The sequence below is a fragment of the Cinclus cinclus genome, chromosome 27 (assembly GCF_963662255.1).
Source record: "Cinclus cinclus chromosome 27, bCinCin1.1, whole genome shotgun sequence".
NCBI lineage: Eukaryota > Metazoa > Chordata > Aves > Passeriformes > Cinclidae > Cinclus > Cinclus cinclus.
The window spans coordinates 1,985,831-2,005,006 of NC_085072.1; the positions used below are offsets into that span (position 1 = coordinate 1,985,831).

General features: G+C 50.9%; 1 protein-coding gene across 1 annotated transcript in view; it reads left to right on the forward strand.

Moving 5' to 3' along the window:
• Window positions 1–15,367, forward strand: part of PLXNA2 (plexin A2) — a 127,647-nt gene extending 112,280 nt beyond the window's left edge. Inside the window, exons 22-31 of the mRNA XM_062509370.1 lie at window positions 1,993–2,059; window positions 2,652–2,798; window positions 3,137–3,296; window positions 3,406–3,509; window positions 7,651–7,750; window positions 9,888–10,078; window positions 11,203–11,372; window positions 12,994–13,206; window positions 13,524–13,674; window positions 14,607–15,367. Of these exons, the coding sequence (XP_062365354.1) occupies window positions 1,993–2,059; window positions 2,652–2,798; window positions 3,137–3,296; window positions 3,406–3,509; window positions 7,651–7,750; window positions 9,888–10,078; window positions 11,203–11,372; window positions 12,994–13,206; window positions 13,524–13,674; window positions 14,607–14,702 (1,399 nt within the window). The 3' untranslated portion in view covers window positions 14,703–15,367. The remainder of the gene's footprint in view (window positions 1–1,992; window positions 2,060–2,651; window positions 2,799–3,136; window positions 3,297–3,405; window positions 3,510–7,650; window positions 7,751–9,887; window positions 10,079–11,202; window positions 11,373–12,993; window positions 13,207–13,523; window positions 13,675–14,606) is intronic.
• Window positions 15,368–19,176: the final 3,809 nt, after the last annotated feature.

Sequence of the window (19,176 nt, forward strand, 5' to 3'; positions counted from 1 at the left end):
TTTGGGAGCTCAACAGAGCCCTTTATGTGTAGAATAAAGGCCAGGCCCTGGGCTGTGAGGCAGAGTTTCCCATTTGCAAGGCAGAGGAGGGCAGGGATGCTCCATGCAGCCGTTCCAGCAGCCAGGGAGGTTTGAGAGCTGCCTCTTTCCCAGCCAGCACAGGGCAGTGAGGATGAACTCAGTATTGACTCCACTGCTGTCCCCAGGACTGGGACACTGCAAATATCTCATGGTCAGGCTGTGCTGGGAGGAGATCCAGTGCTGGGAGCTCAGGAGAAATGGGATTGGAGAGGGATGCTCGCAGGGTTTCTTTGTGCTGCTCTGTTCAGCTGATCTGGTATTTTTGATAAAACAAAAAAAGGGAAGAGAAAGGCTTGGGGTATCCCATCCCGTCCCGTCCCATCCCGTCCCGTCCCATCCCATCCCATCCCATCCCATCCCATCCCATCCCATCCCATCCCGTCCTGTCCCGTCCCATTCTCCCCTGCAAAATGCCCCCATTTCTCTGTCTCTCCACATTTCAGTGCTTTTTGCAGAGCTGGTGTCAGACTATGAGCAGCCCCCAGGGGCAGGACACAGCAGCTTCACTGGGAGGGCTAACTGGGAGACACCTGCTCATTCTTCATTTAATATTCTATTAACAAAGCAGTTTATTAAATTAATATTCTCCCTGAAGTCCTGAATGCATTATTTTCTGAGTTTTTCACCTCGTCTGTGGCTTGTGTCACTGCCTCTCCATTTTCTAGGGCTGTTTGGAAGGGTGCTGTGCTTCTCCTCTGTAATTGGGTGCCTGAAACATTTCAAACAGGAGATCCATGTGTGTGTCAATTTGTAGGATGAATTTTTAGGCAGCTAATCAATTCAGGCTTAAATTCTTTGGGGATCTGCAGACGTTTTCACGAATTCCTGACAGATGTTGCCATCCTAGGAGATGATGGATGATGTGACCCCAGGTCTGTTGGCCAACTGGTGTCAGTTTTTGTTTGTTGAAATCTCTGGCTCCAGTTCATTCTTGATCTGCTTGGTTTTGGAATCAAGCCCTGTGCTTCTTTGGTGTGCGCTTGTAATTCCAAGCACTCGGAATGCTGCGGGGATTCACAGCAAGGGGCAGTCCCTCATTTAAGGAGAAGAATGGGGAAAATGGGTCTGGAGTGAGATGTGACCCTCTCCAGATCAGGGAGGAGGTGATCTGGTTCATGGTGAGGGATCAATCCCCAGAGGAAAGGATGCAGCGAACTGTATCCATCCCTCCTTGCTTGCTGGAATTTGGACCAAATCCTGCTATCCATGAGGGGAAGGTTGGTGGTGCTGAGCCAGGCAAAGCCATGGTCACAGGTGGCCAGAGACATGGTCACAGGTAGCCAGGCTGCAGCACAGCAGCTCTTCCCTGCACTGGGCTGGGGCTCCAATATGAGAAACCCCATGGCCAGCAGAGCCATCCCATGTATCCCATCCCATCCCATCCCATCCCATCCCATCCCATCCCATCCCATCCCATCCCATCCCATCCCATCCCATCCCATCCCATCCCATCCCATCCCAGGAAAAGCGGCTGTGGAGCTTTAAGCGAAGCCTCTGGGTCCTGCAGAGGCAGCGTTAAAAACTCCCATTAGGAGCCATTGTATTTAAATTAGAGATAATCTCGGGCAAATTTGGGGAGAGGACACTGGGTGGGACTGGGGAGAAAGCTGCAATTTCCCTGCCATTGTCACTCGGCTGTCCCTGATTGCCAGGAGCTGCTGTAAATCCCAGTGATTTACTGAGCCAGGCTGTAATTTGCACCACGTGCGAGGAGCCGAGTGTCACCAGGCTGGCTGTCACCGGCCCCATCAGGGCTGTCACCGGCCCCATCAGGGCTGGCAGCCGGGCGGGCGCTGGCAGCGCTGCGGGGACGCGGGGACAGCGCTGGCCTCGCCCTGCAGTCCCGGGGAGCTGTGCCAGGCGCAGCTTCGGGGGCTCCGTGTGTGATGTGTGCCCTCCTGCCTCCCCCAGGACCGAGTCGGTGGCCGAGAAGATGCTGACGAACTGGTTCGCCTTCCTGCTGCACAGATTCCTCAAGGTAAGGAGAGCTGCAGTGGGGACCCCGCTGCTGTCTCACCCTCCAGCCACCCCCGGGGTGCATCTGGGGGTGAAGCTCTTCCATCGGGCTCCAGAAAAATGGAGTAGTGAGGATGGAGAGGTGGAAATTTCTGTTGGGGCTGCTGCTCCATGCTCACAGCCTCCGGCGTCCCGGGGTAATTCCCATATAAAGGAGGTTCTGTTACACCTCTGTGGTACCTGAGGGAACTTCTCACATCTTCATGCCTAGGCTTTCACAGCTTCTAACATAATTTGTGACTTTGGAAACCCCACTGAATTTGCTCCAGGGGAGTGAACAGTGAGATGGAGATCTCAAATTCCATTTTTTTTACAGCCACGTAGATTCAGGAGGGTTTTGGCAAAGCCAGCACAGCCACGGAGCAGTGGAGCTCACGGGTTTGGCTGTGGCCCTCCAGGAGCTGCTGGGGACCAGCCCTGGGCTGCACGTGGGACAAGGATTGAGTCAGTGGGGCTGAGGCTGTGCTGGGAGGAATCCTGTGCCAAACGGGGCGGGGAGCCCTGAGGAGAGGCACCTCCACCCCGTGTGACTCTGGTGTCCCCCTGTCGTGCAGGAGTGTGCTGGAGAGCCCCTGTTCATGCTCTACTGTGCCATCAAGCAGCAGATGGAGAAGGGCCCCATCGATGCCATCACGGGAGAGGCGCGGTACTCCCTGAGCGAGGACAAACTCATCCGGCAGCAGATCGAGTACAAGACCCTGGTGAGTGAGGAACGCTGCTGTGCTGGCCCCCGGAGCAGGGACCAGGACACTGCCTGAGCTGTGAGCACTGCTGGGCAATAAGGACCCCTGTCCCACGCAGCTGTGGCCCCAGTCTGCAGGTTTGGTGTGAGGGGAATGTTTTATCTCCCTGTGCTTTGGGCACTGCCCTCCTGTAGTGAGTGAAAATGGACATTCCTCCCAGCAATAATTGTATAAATATTATAGATGCAACAGCAGTGATGCATTCAGGGTTGCAATGGGGTTTTTTATGGGAAGAGGTTGTTGTGACTCGTGGTTATACTTCTCCTTCAGAGCATGGTGTGGTTCTTCTCTTGCAGATCCTAAACTGCGTGAATCCAGACAATGAGAACAGCCCAGAGATCCCTGTGAAGGTGCTGAACTGCGACACCATCACCCAAGTCAAGGAGAAGATCCTGGATGCTGTGTACAAGAACGTCCCCTATTCCCAAAGACCGAGAGCTGTTGACATGGATTTGGGTAGGAGCTGCCCTGCCTGGTGGGATGGGGTGATCAAAGGGGCTGGGGGCGATTCCTGGTGGGGTTTGCAGAGCTTGCCCCCCCCGACCGTGGCTTTCCCCTCTCCCAGAGTGGCGGCAGGGCCGGATCGCCCGCGTGGTGCTGCAGGATGAAGACATCACCACCAAGATCGAGGGGGACTGGAAGCGCCTGAACACCCTGGTGCACTATCAGGTGAGGGAGCAGCTCCCAGAAAGCTGCCAGCAGGGAAAAGAACAGCAGGAACCTAATTCCCGGGGGTCTCATCTGGCCAGACAGACAGGGAGGTCACGTTTGTGTGATAAACTAGAAGGGTTCCATGTGCTCTAGCATTAGGGGGGAAAGCAACCTTGACACAGAGCTCAGAGGAAGCAGCAGAGTTGAAAATTGGCTAAATTAAACCTTCCAGCCATGGGAGAGAGGCAGGGGGAGCAGTGCAGGGGCTGAGCTGACACTGCTGGGGCTGAGGGGACTGGGGAGGGCAGCATGGGGGGCTTGGGACATTGTCTGGAGGTTTGGGACAGCCTGGAAGGCAGCAGGGGAGGCAAAAAGTCATAGGAAAGTGGAGCCAGGCAGTGAAGATGCTCAGGCAGGGTGGGTGAGGAGGCCCAAGAAATTCTTGCCATCTTTAGCCACTGGATAGGGCAGAGTCTGCTGGGAAGGGCTCCTTGCAGTGTGAAAGATGGGAAGAGAGGGAGCTGAGGAAGGTTTGGTTAGAGGGAATCCAAGCAAGAGAGGTAAGGAGGGGCTGAGGAAGGTTTGGCTGCAGGTAGTCCAAGGCTTTCCCTCCCAGCCCGTCTGCAGCACAGGATAACTGCATTAATTGGGACCCGTAACCTACTCCTGTCCATCAGCACCTCCCCAGAAGTGTTTAGTATTTAATCTGGCATCTCTCCCTGTTTATCCAGCATCTCCAGTCCATCAGCCTGCCTCACGCTGGGGGACTTGAATGGGAGCCAGTATTGACAGGAGCCTTGCAATCAGGGAGCGAGGCAGGAGAGTGCCATCAATATGCACAGTGCATGTTAAAAAGCACCTCCGGGGTCAACTTTTCCAAGCAGCCCCCAGGATTTAAACACAGATTACCGTAAAATGTCAGAGGAGTTGTGCAGATTAATTCCATTGTTCCTAAAAATCTGTTTTACCTGACAGTTGCAAGGGATTAACCAACGTGCAGGGAAGCAGCGAGACTTTATTGTGCCTTGATCTTTAAAAGTCATCGTGAGGAAGTCACAAGTGAAAGCTGTGCCTGTCTGATGTGTGCTGGATGCTGGGGGAGGGAGCACTTTCATTCCAGTGCCTGTGGGAAAACCTGAGCCAAAAGCTTCCCCTTAAAATAAACAAAATCCTCGCAGCACTCGAGATGCTGCAGCTCTTGCTGCCATTTGAATGTCAGGTTTGCTCCGGAAGAAAGGAGAAGTTGGCAGCCAAACATCCAGCCAGGGAGTGACACGAGTCTGCCTGCTCTGGCCCGAGCTCTGCTCAGCCCAATGGAGCTGTCTCAGTCATTAAAGAGAATCCAAATTCTTTTCACTGCAGCAGAAATCCTGTCAAGGCAAGGTTTTTGCAAAAAAAACTAACAGATATATATATATATATATATAGATATTTTTTTTAAAAATTTTTTATTCTTACCAGTTTGGGATTTTTTTTTCTGCTGAAGTAGAAGTTTTTTCTTAGGTATCAAAAATTCAGATGTTCCAGGACTACGCAGTAAAACAGATACCTGGGTAAAGGCCCAGCTTTGAGAGGATATAAAATCACTGGAGTTCCAAGTGCTCTCATTGTTTAACAGGAGTGTGACACATGAAACCAGGTGTGGTTCAAACCATTAAAATAAATGTGGATTTCCAGAGGAATAGTAAAGATGATTTCTAGGAAAGAAGTGAAAGCTGCTTTGCAAAGCTCTGCCCATCTTTTATTCAGAGCTGGTGTGTCTTTGCTCTGAAGGCAGGGAGCTCCCTGGGTTTGTAGGCAGTGCTGGGAGATGCTGAGCCCAGGTTCCCATCCCGCAGCTCAGGTGTGTCCCTTGGACAGGTGCTGGCACCTGGAGGCTGCAGGAGGGGCCAGAACCCTCCTGGTCCTCAATTCCCTGCTCCTGATTCCCAGGATGCATTCCCCACAGCCCCAAACCACCTTCCTCCTCCTCCTCACTGTGCCCCGAGGGTGCTGATTTCATCCCAAGGGTTTCCCAGCTCCACACCTGCTGTATTTTGACACGGTTGCTTTTGTTTTCTACGTTAGAATCACAAAAATACAATAACTGATCAAATGCATTTTTCATGGGAAGCCTTCACATACAAAACCCAAATTGCAATTAAAAAGAAATATTCACTTTTCTAACAGTTTTGAACCACTTTATGAAATTATAGAGAGAACTGTGCACCTCCTGCTTATTTGTTCATTTATAAAAATAGATGTGTAGCTGAAATAAGTGTAATTTTTTGTTAAATTCTCTGGAGCTGTTATACATGGCAAGGATTTGTGTTACATTTGTGTTGTATCCTTTTGGTTTCATGGCTGTTAAACTCCATGGGAGAGTCTTACCCCGTGTGGTTTCACTCAGGAAAAATGAAACACTGAATTTAATATCAAATGATTTACATCAGTGGCTCACGCAGGGTTAACTCAGAGGCAGCAGAGCATGAATACCTGTCAGCCCCTTCCAGTCTGGAGAGGCCAGGAGACCAGGAAACTGCTTTAAATGAAAAAATTAGAAGGAGAAAGGGAAGGTTTGGGTGGAAAATGAGGCTTAGGAGGCGAGGGTGGATGGAATCGTCATCGCGCCCTCGCTGCTCCACACAAACACAGCTCCATGGCCTGGGCTCCCTTCTCCCCCTCCCCAGGTTTTATTTCCCCCGTCTCTAAGGTGTTTTGTGCCCTGTGTTTCCAGCTTGTAGAATAATCAGAATATTTATAAAGTTGTAAAGCAGGCAGGCAGCTCAGAGCGTGTCCCGGGGGTGCCGTGGCAGCGCGTGCTCCACCTGAGGCTGCTCTGCAGCTGCTGGGGCTGAGCTGACAGCAGCCATTCCACCCGAAATTTAGAGAGTGAGAGGGCTCTTTTGTGTGTGTGTGGAATTTTTAGTGCCTCTCTCCCAGTTTAGCACAGCCCTGGTGGAAATGGATCCGGCACGGGAGCACCCTGGGCTTGGGTTTCTCCCTGGCGAAATGGAGCTGAAGTGGCAGCTAACAACAGCCTAAGAAAATAATATCAGCACTGATCACTTCTTCCACTGACTTAATAAATTGGATGAAGTGAGGCAGGAGCAGCAAAGGAAATAATGGAGGTGTTCGAAGTGTTTTGCTTAGAAAAATCTCACTTTTGTGCTTTGAAACCCAAGTAACTATTATTTCCACTATCGCCAGCAATAATAATAACTCACATTTCTGTGAAACCTCTCATCTGGATGGAGCCCAAAGCCTTGGAGGCAGCACAGGTCATGGTGTGCAGCTCCCCTTGGTGCTGCAGAGAGTGTACAAACACCTGGAGCTGCTGGGGGAGCAGAAATCCTCTACTCACGGGCTCAGTGCTGAGCCCATCATGAGACTCCTGCCAAATAATGCAGGATTTAGCCCCAAGAAGCAATTCCTGCAGCAGGAAGAGGCATTTCATTTGTGCTGAGCCTCTAAAACGTCTCTGCTGGGCCCTGGCAGCCCTGGTGATGTTCTGCTGTGCTGCACCACAGGTCACAAGTTCAAAATTAAAAGCTGCTCAGGCCCAGTCCCTGGAAACCTGCAGATCCTTAATTAAGGAGAATAAGTTAGAAAACTTCCAGTGACTACCAGATTTATAGGGAGGATAAAATTAAACATGGCTACTAAAATCTGCTGTAACAAAACCTTGTTAGCGCTAATGTTCATTTATAGTTTGACTTCCCAGTGTTTAATTCCTTCTCTGGAGCAGTAAAGGGATAACAATTAAATACCCTGAAAGATGGCTTTATGACTTGCTCTGCTGTAAATCAAACTTTTAAAGTTCGTAAAAATTGCTAAAATAAAAAATGGTTTAATAGGAATGTTTTATGGCCCATAACGTTATTACAGCCCTTTTATTCCCTCTGCATTGTTACTTTAATTGGATCACAACAATTCTTGAGATTCTCATTTTTATTGGGTAAGGCATAATCTTAAATCAGAACGACCAAAAGCATCTTCACCACGTTTTTTGATTTATCCCTCATTTCCTGCAGGCTCTTGCTGTAGCCTGACCCAGCACAGGGCTCAGCCAGGCTGGGACTGTCCTGGACTCCCCTTCCCAGGATTTGCTGGATCAGCAGCCAGGGATCCCAGAGTGGACAGGGAATCCCCCTGAGCTCCTCCTGCTTTGCCTTCCCAGGTGTCAGACCGCTCCGTGGTGGCTCTGGTTCCCAAGCAAACCTCCTCCTACAACATCCCCGCCTCTGCCAGCATCTCCAGGACATCCATCAGCAGATATGGTAAGAGCTGGGATGGGAAGGGATGGCTCATGGACACACACTGGGATTTAGGTGAGGAAAAAGCAGCAGCTTTCCCCAAAGAACCACCCAAAACGAACATAAATGCAAACAGAAAAACGCCCCTGGCTGCTGCTTTGGATTGCAAAGGCTTTTCCAGCTGTGAGAGGAGCAAAAGGACCAGGAAAGGTGAGAGGAGGGGAAAGGAAATGCCAAGCACGGGAGCAGCCTTTGGAATGTGGGAATTGGGAAAGTTCCGAGGGCTCAGAGGGGACAGGTGATGCAGGAGAGGATCTCCGCCCCTGAGCGGGTCTGCAGTGCAGATAATCCTGATCTCTCCCCTATTTCCTCCCCAAGTGCAGACCCTGAGCTCTGAGCTAACGGGTCACAAATGGGGAAGGGCAATCTTAGCACAGAGTGCAGGGATGTGCACACCTGGGAATTCCCCATTTGCATAATAGAAGGGCTCAGCACATTCCAGAGGGTCCCTGAAGATGCTGCAGCCTGAGAAAATGAGCCTGCGAGGTGCCAGGTGCACGTTTGGAACACTAAATCCACAATAATTGTAATAATAGACTTCCATAAAAGGCAGCAGTGGCAAAATCTCTCGAGTGCTGATCTTTCATTATCGTTCATTTCACAGAGTGTTTTACCAGCAAAAAGTCTCCCGACAAAGCCACCTCCTCCTCCTGTTTATAGCTCCCAAAATAATGTTGGTTTTTAGCTCCAGCAAGTGTTCTGAGGAGCCAAAACCACGGGAGTTTTGAGGTAAAATCCAGGAGAAAAGGCATTTCTGCATGCCAGGTGAAGGCCCACAGGTGTCCAACACATCCCATAGCCCAGGTGATGGAAAAACCAAGGCTGGGTCTCATGGCCTGAGCCCTTAGTGCTCATTGATCTCTGTCAGCTGGAAAAGCTTTTGCAAAGCACCAATATGAGGGATCATTGCTCATGTTAAGATTAATATTTCTAATTGTGCTGGCAGAATTTAAATTAGATACTTATTTACTTCCCCTGTTATATATCAGTACAGAGATATGTTTAAAAATAGAATTACTGCATGCTTCCTGAGCTGTCCCCCTGTCTGTCTCCTTAATTATATCAGTTGGAGCACTCATTTATCTAAGCCTTAATCAGGGATGAAAATCCAGCTACTTTGGTAATGACTTGAGTATTTCCCTCAGCTGATTTACGATCGATCCCCACACTCCTGACGAGGAGGCTGAGCAGTGAATTGAAAGCTAAACTTGAGAAAATGCATGAGATTCCCAGAGAACAAAGGAATGTAGCGCGGGGGAAAAAATCCAGCAAGGCACATTTGGGCTCCTCATCCTCAGGTCTCATCCTGGAGATGCTGGGGATGCAGGGAGGGACATTCTTTGGGGAAGTGAAATATATTTCTATATATTTATATTTATATTTATATTTATATTTATATTTATATTTATATTTATATTTATTAGTGCCACATCCCCCCATGTTTTCTGAAAGTTGTCTGCTGCCCTTGGAGCTCCCTTTTCCCTGCAGGGACAGCAGGAGGCTGGACCTGCTCAGCCCAGGGATGGCACAGGGTGCAGGACTGGCCTCAGGCTCTGCTGTTGATGCTCAGCTTGAGTCCTCACTGCTCTCCTGAAAGCCTCAAGCAGTTTCTCCTGCCCTTTGTGCTGGCTGTGCTGGAGAGCTCCTCATTATTTACAAAATCCTGAAATCAGGGCTCTGCTTCTGCAGGAGTCTGTGCCCGGGGTCAATGTGTGTGAGCTGTAACTCAGGGAGGATTTTTGTGTGGATCTGTAGGAGGAGTTCCCATCGGGGAAGGATGTGGATGGGGCAGGAAAGGCCATATAGGGGAGGGGGGGGAAAAAAAAGCTCAATTCTGAGTTTTTTTTGTGGAACGGACACCAACACGGATTTTCGACAAACACCAAATTTTGATGGTGCAGAACAAGAACACGCGCAAAACGAAAAAGCGGCGATTTTCCATTTCATTCCCCCCCCCCCCCCCCCCCCCAAAAAAAAAAAAACAACCAAAAAAAAATTCATAGTGCCAACAATTCGGGCATTGTCAGACACGGTGAGGGCACTGAGGGAGCAGCAGAAGGGTTTTGAGGTGACCATGACCAGGCTCTCCTTCCCGGCCCAGACTCCACGTTCCGCTACACCGGGAGCCCCGACAGCCTCCGCTCGCGCGCGCCCATGATCACCCCTGACCTGGAGAGCGGCGTCAAGGTCTGGCACCTGGTCAAGAACCACGACCACGGTGACCAGAAGGAAGGAGACCGGGGCAGCAAGATGGTGTCTGAGATCTACCTGACCCGGCTCCTGGCTACAAAGGTAACTGAGCTGAATTCACCTGCGGAATGCTCGGTGAGGCTCGTCCAGGGGTGCTGAGCAGCAGCGATGCTCAGCCCCAAGGCTGCCTGTGTTTTCCTGGGATTGGGAGAGTCCTGGAGCAGCAGCAGAAGCACAGCCCAGATTTCCTCAGGCTCAAGGCAATTGCTGCGATTCTCCGTTTTTATTTGCAGAGTGTTAAGACACAAATTGGTGAAAGCAGCAGTGCCTGGAAATATTTACCCATTTCCTCGACCAGACACGGTTTTCTTGCCTATCCCCATGTGCTCATCAGCGTGGATAACACATCTGTGCTTTGGAAAGCAAAAAATAAAATTGTTTCAGGTTAGAAATAAAGAGTAAATGAGTGAGTAGCTGCTGGCTGGAGCTTTCCCCTGGGATCCTCCAGCAGTGTTTAAAAAGCCCCCAACCTTGGTAATTCCCATGGGATCTGTGGTGGCACTTTTTGGGGCTGGTAACATCTGGTGTTCCTTCCTGCCCCTGCTGCTTGGCCAAAGTCCCTCCCCTCACTCCCTGGATTGCTGCTCCTGTCACCAAACCTGCAGGAAAAACAGAAACTCTCCAACAACATCTTTTCAATATTACAGAATTAGGTATTACTTTAATCTGGCCAGGATGTGCCACAGAAATTATTTCATCCACATGTGCCTGGGCTGTGCAGTGAAAATCATTCCATCACACCTGGGTTTTTACCAGATTCTGTACATAAAAACTCCAACGAAATTTACATTCACTGATTCTAAATTACACAGCTCTTAGTATTCGATCTCCTGTTGGTTATTGATCCTTCCCAAGCTAATTTGGCCCTCATGCTCTGGTTCTTTTATCAATCATTTCCCAGACCAGGTGTCTCTGATCACACCAGGAGGTGATGTTTGTTAATGTTCATTTATCCCCCCTGCATCTCCTGGCTCTGGGAATCTCCTTTACATTGATAGAAGCCCATAACTCCTCACCCAGAAATCCTCAAACCCTCAGTGAAGCAGATCCTGTCCGAGAGAAAACTTCAATTCCCCCCACCCTGCGCAGAGGCGAACAAACTCCTGAATAAAATTTAAAAAAAAAAAAAAAGTTAGAAGCTGTTTAATTTGCCATCCTGCCATCAGGGCACGCTGCAGAAGTTTGTGGATGACCTGTTTGAGACGCTGTTCAGCACGGTGCACCGTGGCAGCGCCCTGCCCCTCGCCATCAAGTACATGTTTGACTTCCTGGACGAGCAGGCGGACAAGCACGGCATCCACGACACCGATGTCCGGCACACCTGGAAGAGCAACTGGTAACGGGGAACACCCCGGTGTTCTGTGATTCTTGGGGGGGGAAAAAAAAATGGCCCCAGATTTGTGGGGAATTGTTTTGGGAAGGGCTGGGAACAGGCAAGCCCCTAAACGGGAGAGGGACACAAAGCTGTGCTGCCCACGGGGTGAGAGCCTGGCCTGGGCTGCCAGTGTAGTGTTCATAGGATCCTAAAATCCTGGAATATCCTGATTTGGAAGGGAAGGGGAATAACCTGGCTGCCTCTGACTGCTGTGCCCAGGGTGGGAGCTGGGCACTGCCCTCAGGCTGTAGATCTGCACATCTGGACTTTGGAAAGAGTGGGAAGCAAGGCTCCGGTGCCTGCCCCGTGCTGCCTGCACAGCCCTGCTGTGCCACAGATGCCAGCACTGGCTGGGAGGGGAGAGCTCAGCCAGTGGCTGCACCTTTCCCATCATTTTGGGGAGCATCGAGCCGATTTTGGACATCGGCAGGAGGTGGCACAGGGAGAGGGAGACAGCTGTGCATGCCTCAGGCATGGGCTGCAGCCAGGTCCAGCCTCTCCGAACAGTGGGAGCTCTCACATCTCTGCCTCTGCTGCTATTTGAGGATTAAAACCTCTGTGGGTTGGAAATTTACCTCTGCAAGAAAGGAAAAAAAAAAAATAAAAAAAGCACAACGAATGGTTGTTCCCTAAAGATGTTGTATTTTCCCCTGAGTCCCTCGTGGTTTAAAAGGCCTCTAATCATCATGGCTGCAAAAGCTGGTTCCCTGCTAAGGCAGTGGGAAGCTCGAAACAATTAATTTAAAGCCTCAGAAGAAGTAGTTATTGGGATAAAAACTGTAGAATCACAAGAAATTATGAGAAAAAATAAAGCAATGACCACCAGAGTTTGGTCTGCCAGAACCATCAGGCCCCACCAGGCCTGGACCTTCCTTCTCCCCACCTCAGCTGAGCTGCAGCATTTCCAGAAAGGGAATTTTGGTGGGGACATGGGAGAAGGCTTCCCCTGGAGCAGGTCAAAGCAAAAGGAAGTTTGGAAGAGGGAGCTGGGGTGGCTGGGGCTGAGCTGCTCTGCTGTGGCACTGCAAGAGTTAAGGCTGCAGCCTTCAGCGAGCTGGAGAGACAGAGAGAGCTGCGACTTGAAAGGTAATAGAAAGCAGCAGCTGCTTTTTTGATCCTGCTATACAGCCGAGGAAAAAAAGGAATAATAATTCCCCTTTGATTGCAAAGGCCCCGGGATTTGGGGACAAAGCCTGTGGTTCCTGCTCGCAGGTGTCGGAGCGTGGCCGGGCAGTGATTAGTGCTGGGGCACCCACACTGCAGCCCTGCTCTCATCGACCCCTCTAATGGGCTCCTCCTGCAGATGCTCCCCCAGCACCCCCAGAGTGCCCAGCTCTGCCCTGCCCCTCATCTCCTCCACTGCTCCATGTGGGATCTGAGCCTGGAGCGGCTCCCTGGCATGGCAGGATCCACCGCAGCCATCTGGGCAGCACTGGGCTAACTGGTGCTTGCTGGCCTTGTCCCAGCTCCTGTGTAAATTCTCTTATTCTTCCCACCATTCATGTTCTGCCTTGGAGCACCCTCTGCAGCAAGTGCTGCCTTTGTCTCCTCATTCCATTTTGTTTCTCGCTTTCCCTCCCAGCCTCCCCCTCCGCTTCTGGGTGAACGTGATCAAAAACCCTCAGTTTGTGTTCGACATCCACAAGGGCAGCATCACGGACGCCTGCCTCTCCGTGGTGGCTCAGACCTTCATGGATTCCTGCTCCACCTCGGAGCACCGCCTGGGCAAGGACTCCCCCTCCAACAAGCTGCTGTACGCCAAGGACATCCCCAGCTACAAGAGCTGGGTGGAGAGGTGAGAGCAGCACGTGGGAGTGTGGGTGCAGGGTGCTCTGGTCCTGCCTGAAACCCCACGGATCTCAGAACAGAAGCCCCTGAGTGGAAGGGAAGCACAAGGACCAGCAGTGATGCTGCGGGGTGGTTCTCAGCCCCGCCAAGCATCGCTGCTCTTGTTTTCAGCTCATTACAGCCCAGACTCCTGTTTTGCTGGATGTAAACACAAAGCAAAATGATGTTCTTATCCCTGCAGAGCTTAGCTTAAATCCCAAGGAGAACAGGGACATTCGGAGCGTTCCTGTTTTGCATTTTTCCCCCGACCCCTCGTTCCTGCAGGTATTACGCGGACATCGCCAAGCTCCCGGCCATCAGTGACCAGGACATGAACGCCTACCTCGCCGAGCAGTCGCGCCTGCACGCCGTGGAGTTCAACATGCTCAGTGCCCTCAACGAGATCTACTCCTACGTCAGCAAGTACAGCGAGGAGGTGGGTGTGGGCAGCAGTGTCCCCTGGACAATGGTGTCCCCTGGGAAATAGTGTGCTCTGGACCATGATGGTGTCCCCTAGGCCATGGTGTCCCCCAGGCCATGGTGGTGCCCCTGAGGCAATAGGGCCCTGTGGCACGTGTGTGGGAGAGCAGAAGTAGTGCTTGGTTGTGTCAGGATCCCTCCCAGAGCTCCTTGCCCTCCCTTCCCTGGATGCAGCCCGGCCGTAGCTGGTGCCACTCCTGCCCCCCTGTTCTCTTCATGCACAGAAGAGTTTGGGTTTGGCTGCACTTGTAGCATCCTCCCCAGGAGGACTGAGAGTTAAAATATTGTGAGAACACCTGGATACCTCAGTTCTGGCATGCACCCAGTGCAGTGGAAAATAGTCATGACCCATCAAAGCTCCCAGAAACCTCGGTGTCCTTTGGGAGCAGCATGGTCCAAATCCCCGTTGTAGTGGCACAGGCTCGTGTTTGCAAAGGCTTCCTGGCAGCCTGAGCTCCTTTAATGAATGCATCACTTGAAACCAAGTTCTCGCCATCTGTTCCACCCTTTCATTTCGCTGCAAGAAGAACTGATTCTGTAATTATGTCCGTGAAACGGAAGGGTTTTGTCATTGAACTGCATGTAGCCATTTGTGATACAACACCACGGCTATTTTCCCATTAGGGTTGAAAAATCTCATCACTTTCGTGCTAAATGAGACAAGAAATGCATAGTCCAAGGCACCAGAGTGAGTTTTGTTGAGTGGGAATCAAGGGGTCCAACAAACCAACGACAGCCAAGTTGCTTTGCTATTTATTGGGATTTCACACCTCCCCACTTGGAGTTGCTCACATCTCGCTGCCCACCCACCTCTCCCACCCCCTCTCTCTCACTGATTTCTCTCTCTCTGATTCTTTTTTTTCCCCTTTTTTCTGTTTTGTCCCCCAGCTCATCGGGGCTCTGGAGCAGGATGAGCAGGCTCGGAGGCAGCGCTTGGCTTACAAAGTAGAGCAACTCATTGGGGCCATGTCCTTCGAGAGCTGAAGAAAGGTCACAGACAGCAAAGGGCAGAGGATCGCACGGACTCTCGGGAATCTGGAGGGAGAATAAGCAAGGAAGGCACTGGACACACCCCCCAAGGCTCTTCTGGAGAGAGCAGAGCCTGGCCCAAGGACTGTCTGTGTTCAAAAATCATACAGGATACAGTTTGAAAGGGCAGGAAGGGAAGAAGATGAAACATCTAAAAGTCCAAGCAAGGTGGATCATTTTTTCAAGAAGGAACCTGGAAAGTCTGGATGTCTCCACGACTGCTGCTTTGCATGAAAATTGTTTAATGTATATTAGAAAATAAAACTTTATTTAAAGGGGTTTTTTTTAAAAAAAAAAAGGAAGAAAAATGAAAAAAAAATAAAGCAAAAACCACAGAGGCCATAGAGATAATCCTGGCAAGAAGGATCAGCTCAGAATCCTGTCCCATTCTGCAAATGGACTCTCACATCCATTGGAACGTCTGGAAAACAGAAATGTCTTCATTTTGGATTCTTACAACAAATACGAGCACAAGTCTGCACCACGCCTTTTCACACAAGCGAAATAGCAGTTCTGCCCGAAAATAGTCCAGTGGCTGAGTAACTTAGAGGCACTAGAAGGAACTTTACCTGAATTGCAAAACCATCAGATCATCCGACCTGTCTTGAAATCCAGCTTTACCCATGTATTTATATACTGTCAATATATATAATTCTTTTTTTTTTAAATCCCATTTACTGTCGAGTGAGGAAAGATCCGAATTTCATTGCTTTTCCCTTTTCCACCCCCATCCCACCTTGCTGGCTGCCAGTGACCCAGCAGTGTCCAGCAGTGTCCATCATGGTCATGGTGACCCAGCAGTGTCCAGCAGTGTCCAGCATGGTCGTGGTGACCCAGCAGTGTCCAGCACAGTCATGGTGACCCAGCAGTGTCCAGCAGTGTCCAGCATGGTCATGGTGACCCAGCAGTGTCCAGCATGGCCGTGGTGACCCAGCAATGATCCATTCAGTGGCCACTGTTGGTTCCTGCAGGTGCCACATGAGCCAAGGCAGAGCTGGGCCGACATCTCCAGGGTTGGTTTTGGGGGTCTCCAGCAGCCGCCTCTGATTTCTTGCAGCAAAACCCCCTAAACCCTGATGTTTACAATACTTGAAAAGCCTGGATGTTGGGAGAGCAGATTTTTGCAGTTTTTCTGCTGGACGTGCAGAGTCCTTCGGCACAGGCTCCCTTTGGGTGTCTCCGCCAGCATTTTCCCATCCAGAGCCAGGACTTGCATTTCCACTGGGAAAAGGAGAGAAATCTCCACTCCAGGCAAGAGCAAACCTTAACCAGCACCCCCGGGCCAGCCAGCTCTGCTGTCATGTCTCTGTGTCAGCGTCTCGTTGTTCTCTTCAGTTCCTTGCTGGCCCCCAGGGCACAAGCTCCTGTGGCCAGTGACAGGCAAATGTTTGTGAGTGTTATTTCTTTCAAAGACACCAAAGCTTATGTGTGTCCCTTTGTAGAGTGCCAGGAGGGGAAGGAATGCTGTAAATATTTCTCTCTGTAGTAAATATTGATACGTTTGCAGGCTGCAGTGGGGAGGGCAGGGAGAGGAGGCCTAATGGAAATACAAGTGTTGGCTGCAGGAGCTTGGCAATGGCAGCAAAATAATTCCTGGTGTCTACCCAGGCAGTGTCACACCAGACTGGGATCTTTGTTTGCAGCCAGTGCGTGTTGAAGAAAAATCCATTTCCATCTCCATCCCCCTCCTCCACCATTCCTCCTGGAGGAGCCCAGCAGGGCTCCCATAGAGCTGATGGCTTTCTATGTCCTGCAGTCCAGCACCAAGGAGGGGAGAAGCACGTAGAGAAATACTCAGGAAACTTGGTTTAATTACCATTCAGTAAAAGCCATGCCAAGTCCACTTTCTTTTGGTAATCCACTTCTGTGAGTCTCTCTGAAAAGCAGAAAATACTGATGATAATAGTCAACCTCGTGCAATAAGTTCTTGACATTTACAGCAGCCTGAGCACAGGATTTACTGAGACAGGGGGAGAGTGGCAGAGGCAGAGACTGAAAGGCAGAGAGCAGTGTTTGTACTGTCTGTTATTCTAGAGTTCCCTTCCCAGGGATCCTGCTCCTGCACAGTGAATCTCATTTCTAAGGCAAAAAATGTGCAAGTCCTACAAAAAGTCATTGGAGCAGACCCCAGCCTGGCCTGCTCTTTGCTGCAGGTACCACAGGACATGGCTGAGGGTCAGGCTTTGAAATCCTGCGGTTTTTTGCTGGTTCTCTTCCTGATGTTCACAGTGATCCATCACGCATCTTAGGTGAGGGATTTCTGGATCTGTTCTAGCAGTGGTTGCTGGTTTGGGTTCACCAAATTCTCACGGTACTCTGAAACCCAAAGAGAGCACTCCAAAAAGTTCCTGAACGATTTCCAAACACTTCCAAATATCAGTGTGGGGAGTTATCTCTGCAGGACTCACAAAATACGAGTACTGCCCAAAGCAAAGGCCTGGCTGTGCATCACCTGGGCCTGGTGACGGTGTCCCTGCCCGACAGCCCTCGTGGTGCTCCTCTCTGCATCTCCTGGAGAGGCTTTTGTGCAGCCCTTTTCATCCTGCTTTCCTCCTGCTGCTCTCTCCCCTCTGGCCAGGAGCATCCCCCAAGCCAAGGTGTTGTCATTCCCTGCTCCCCTGTATTTTCTCAGCAGAAGTGGAGGTCCCCAAGCACCCCCTGGATTCTGTGGAAGAACAATAAGGAGGCAAGGGGACAATGAGCTGATCTTCTGTGCTGTGGGATGATTTGAGCAGAGAGATAAGAAGGGGAAGCAGCAGGAGCACTTTGCAAACCAGTGAGGTCTTACACTTCTGACTGAATTCTGAAGGAAACAGCAAAAACACCTCTTCCATCATCTGGAAAAGCTTTAGGAGGATGGCAGAGGGAACAGCACAGCCCTGGCTGGAGGGGTGGCCTAGAAATACATTGCCAACTATCTTCTCATGGTGGTTGACATTAATTATGGATCTTTACAGGCAATTATATGGATTGAAGCAACATATCCCCCTGGGGCAAAACGCTGGGAATCTCTTGCCCTGTTTGCATCCGGCATTTCCATTCCTCCTTTGGGAAGAGGAAGCTTCAGATCTCAACATGGCATTTTCTTTGCACTCGCCGCAAACTGAACTCGAGGTTTGGTCAGGAGGGGGCACTTGCCTTAGATGAAACGATTTCATGTCCCTCTCATTGCCCCCTTCCTCCTGAACGGCCGCTCGGTGCTGGGAGCCTCCAGTTCACTCCGTTTCAGGTATTCCCACATCAAAGTGGGAGACGTCACTTTCCGGAATCTCTCTGCCTGGTGTCTCCACTTGAATAATTCCGTTTAATCTTCTGCTCATGAGCTATCAAAGCACCCACTCCGAGGGGGAGCGAGGTGCTAATCAAACGCTTCTCCACCTTGAAAGCCTTTATTAAAACCCCACATATGAGAGCGGAGCTCGCAGCAAGGCTGGCCCTGTGAGCCCCGCTGAGGAGCTGCAGCCACCAAAGCTCAGAGGGTGTGGACAGCGAGTGGCCCACGCTTTGCCATAAAGGATGGATTTAAAGGGAGGCAGGAGGGATCAGCATGGCCAAGGCGCTGGAAGCGCTGTGAAATCCAGCATGGATATCCACGGAAACCCTGGATATCCTGTCTGCAGCTGAGTGAGGACCCACCATGAGGATCAGCGCTGAGAAACAAAACTGCTGCCACTGCCTCGCTTCATCCCAGCAGCATTCCAGGTGTGGAATTTCAGGTTTTTCCCTGAAGTGTGGCTGTGGGGACAGCGGTGTCTCCCTGCAGGGCTCGGGGCTGTGACATGCTGGGACGGTGAGAGCAGCGGTGCCAACAGAGACCTTCATCACAGCAGTGCCTTCCACACTCTGTCTTAAAATCCTGGTGGCCCGTCCCCACGTCAGTGTTCCCTCCTACCTTCCACTGGGCTCCACAAAAAATGTCCCAATGTAGGAAATAGTCTGAGTGGGCACGTGGAGGGTAAAGGCGAGAGGGTTTAAGGCTCTGGGGTTGCGTTCTGCACCCTGCTGGCTATGAGCTCCTTGTGGGGGTTTTAGTGTTTAAGTCTGTGTGGAAAAAGGGTCGGAGCATCCCCTCCTCCAGTGGGAACAGCCTCCAAACAAGGTCTCATTCCCAGAAGTCCCCAGGAGCCAGCAGGGATGAAGAAGGCCAGGTTGGCACAGGGCAGAGCAGCTCCCAGCACGGTCCCTGTGCTGCTCCAGAGCCTCGAGCTCCTTCCCTGGCAGCAGCTCAGCCACGTTCTCCTGTCACTGGCTGCTCTCCATGCAGCTTCCTGCGCTGTCAGAGCTCACCTGTCACAGGGACTCAGCTCCCCAAACTAAACGAAACTAAAACAGACTGACTTGAGTAAGCTGGGCCATCTGGGAGAGCTCACGCGTGGCTGTGCCCTGGAGAGAAGAAAAAAACGTTCTGAGGAGGGTAAATAACTGACAT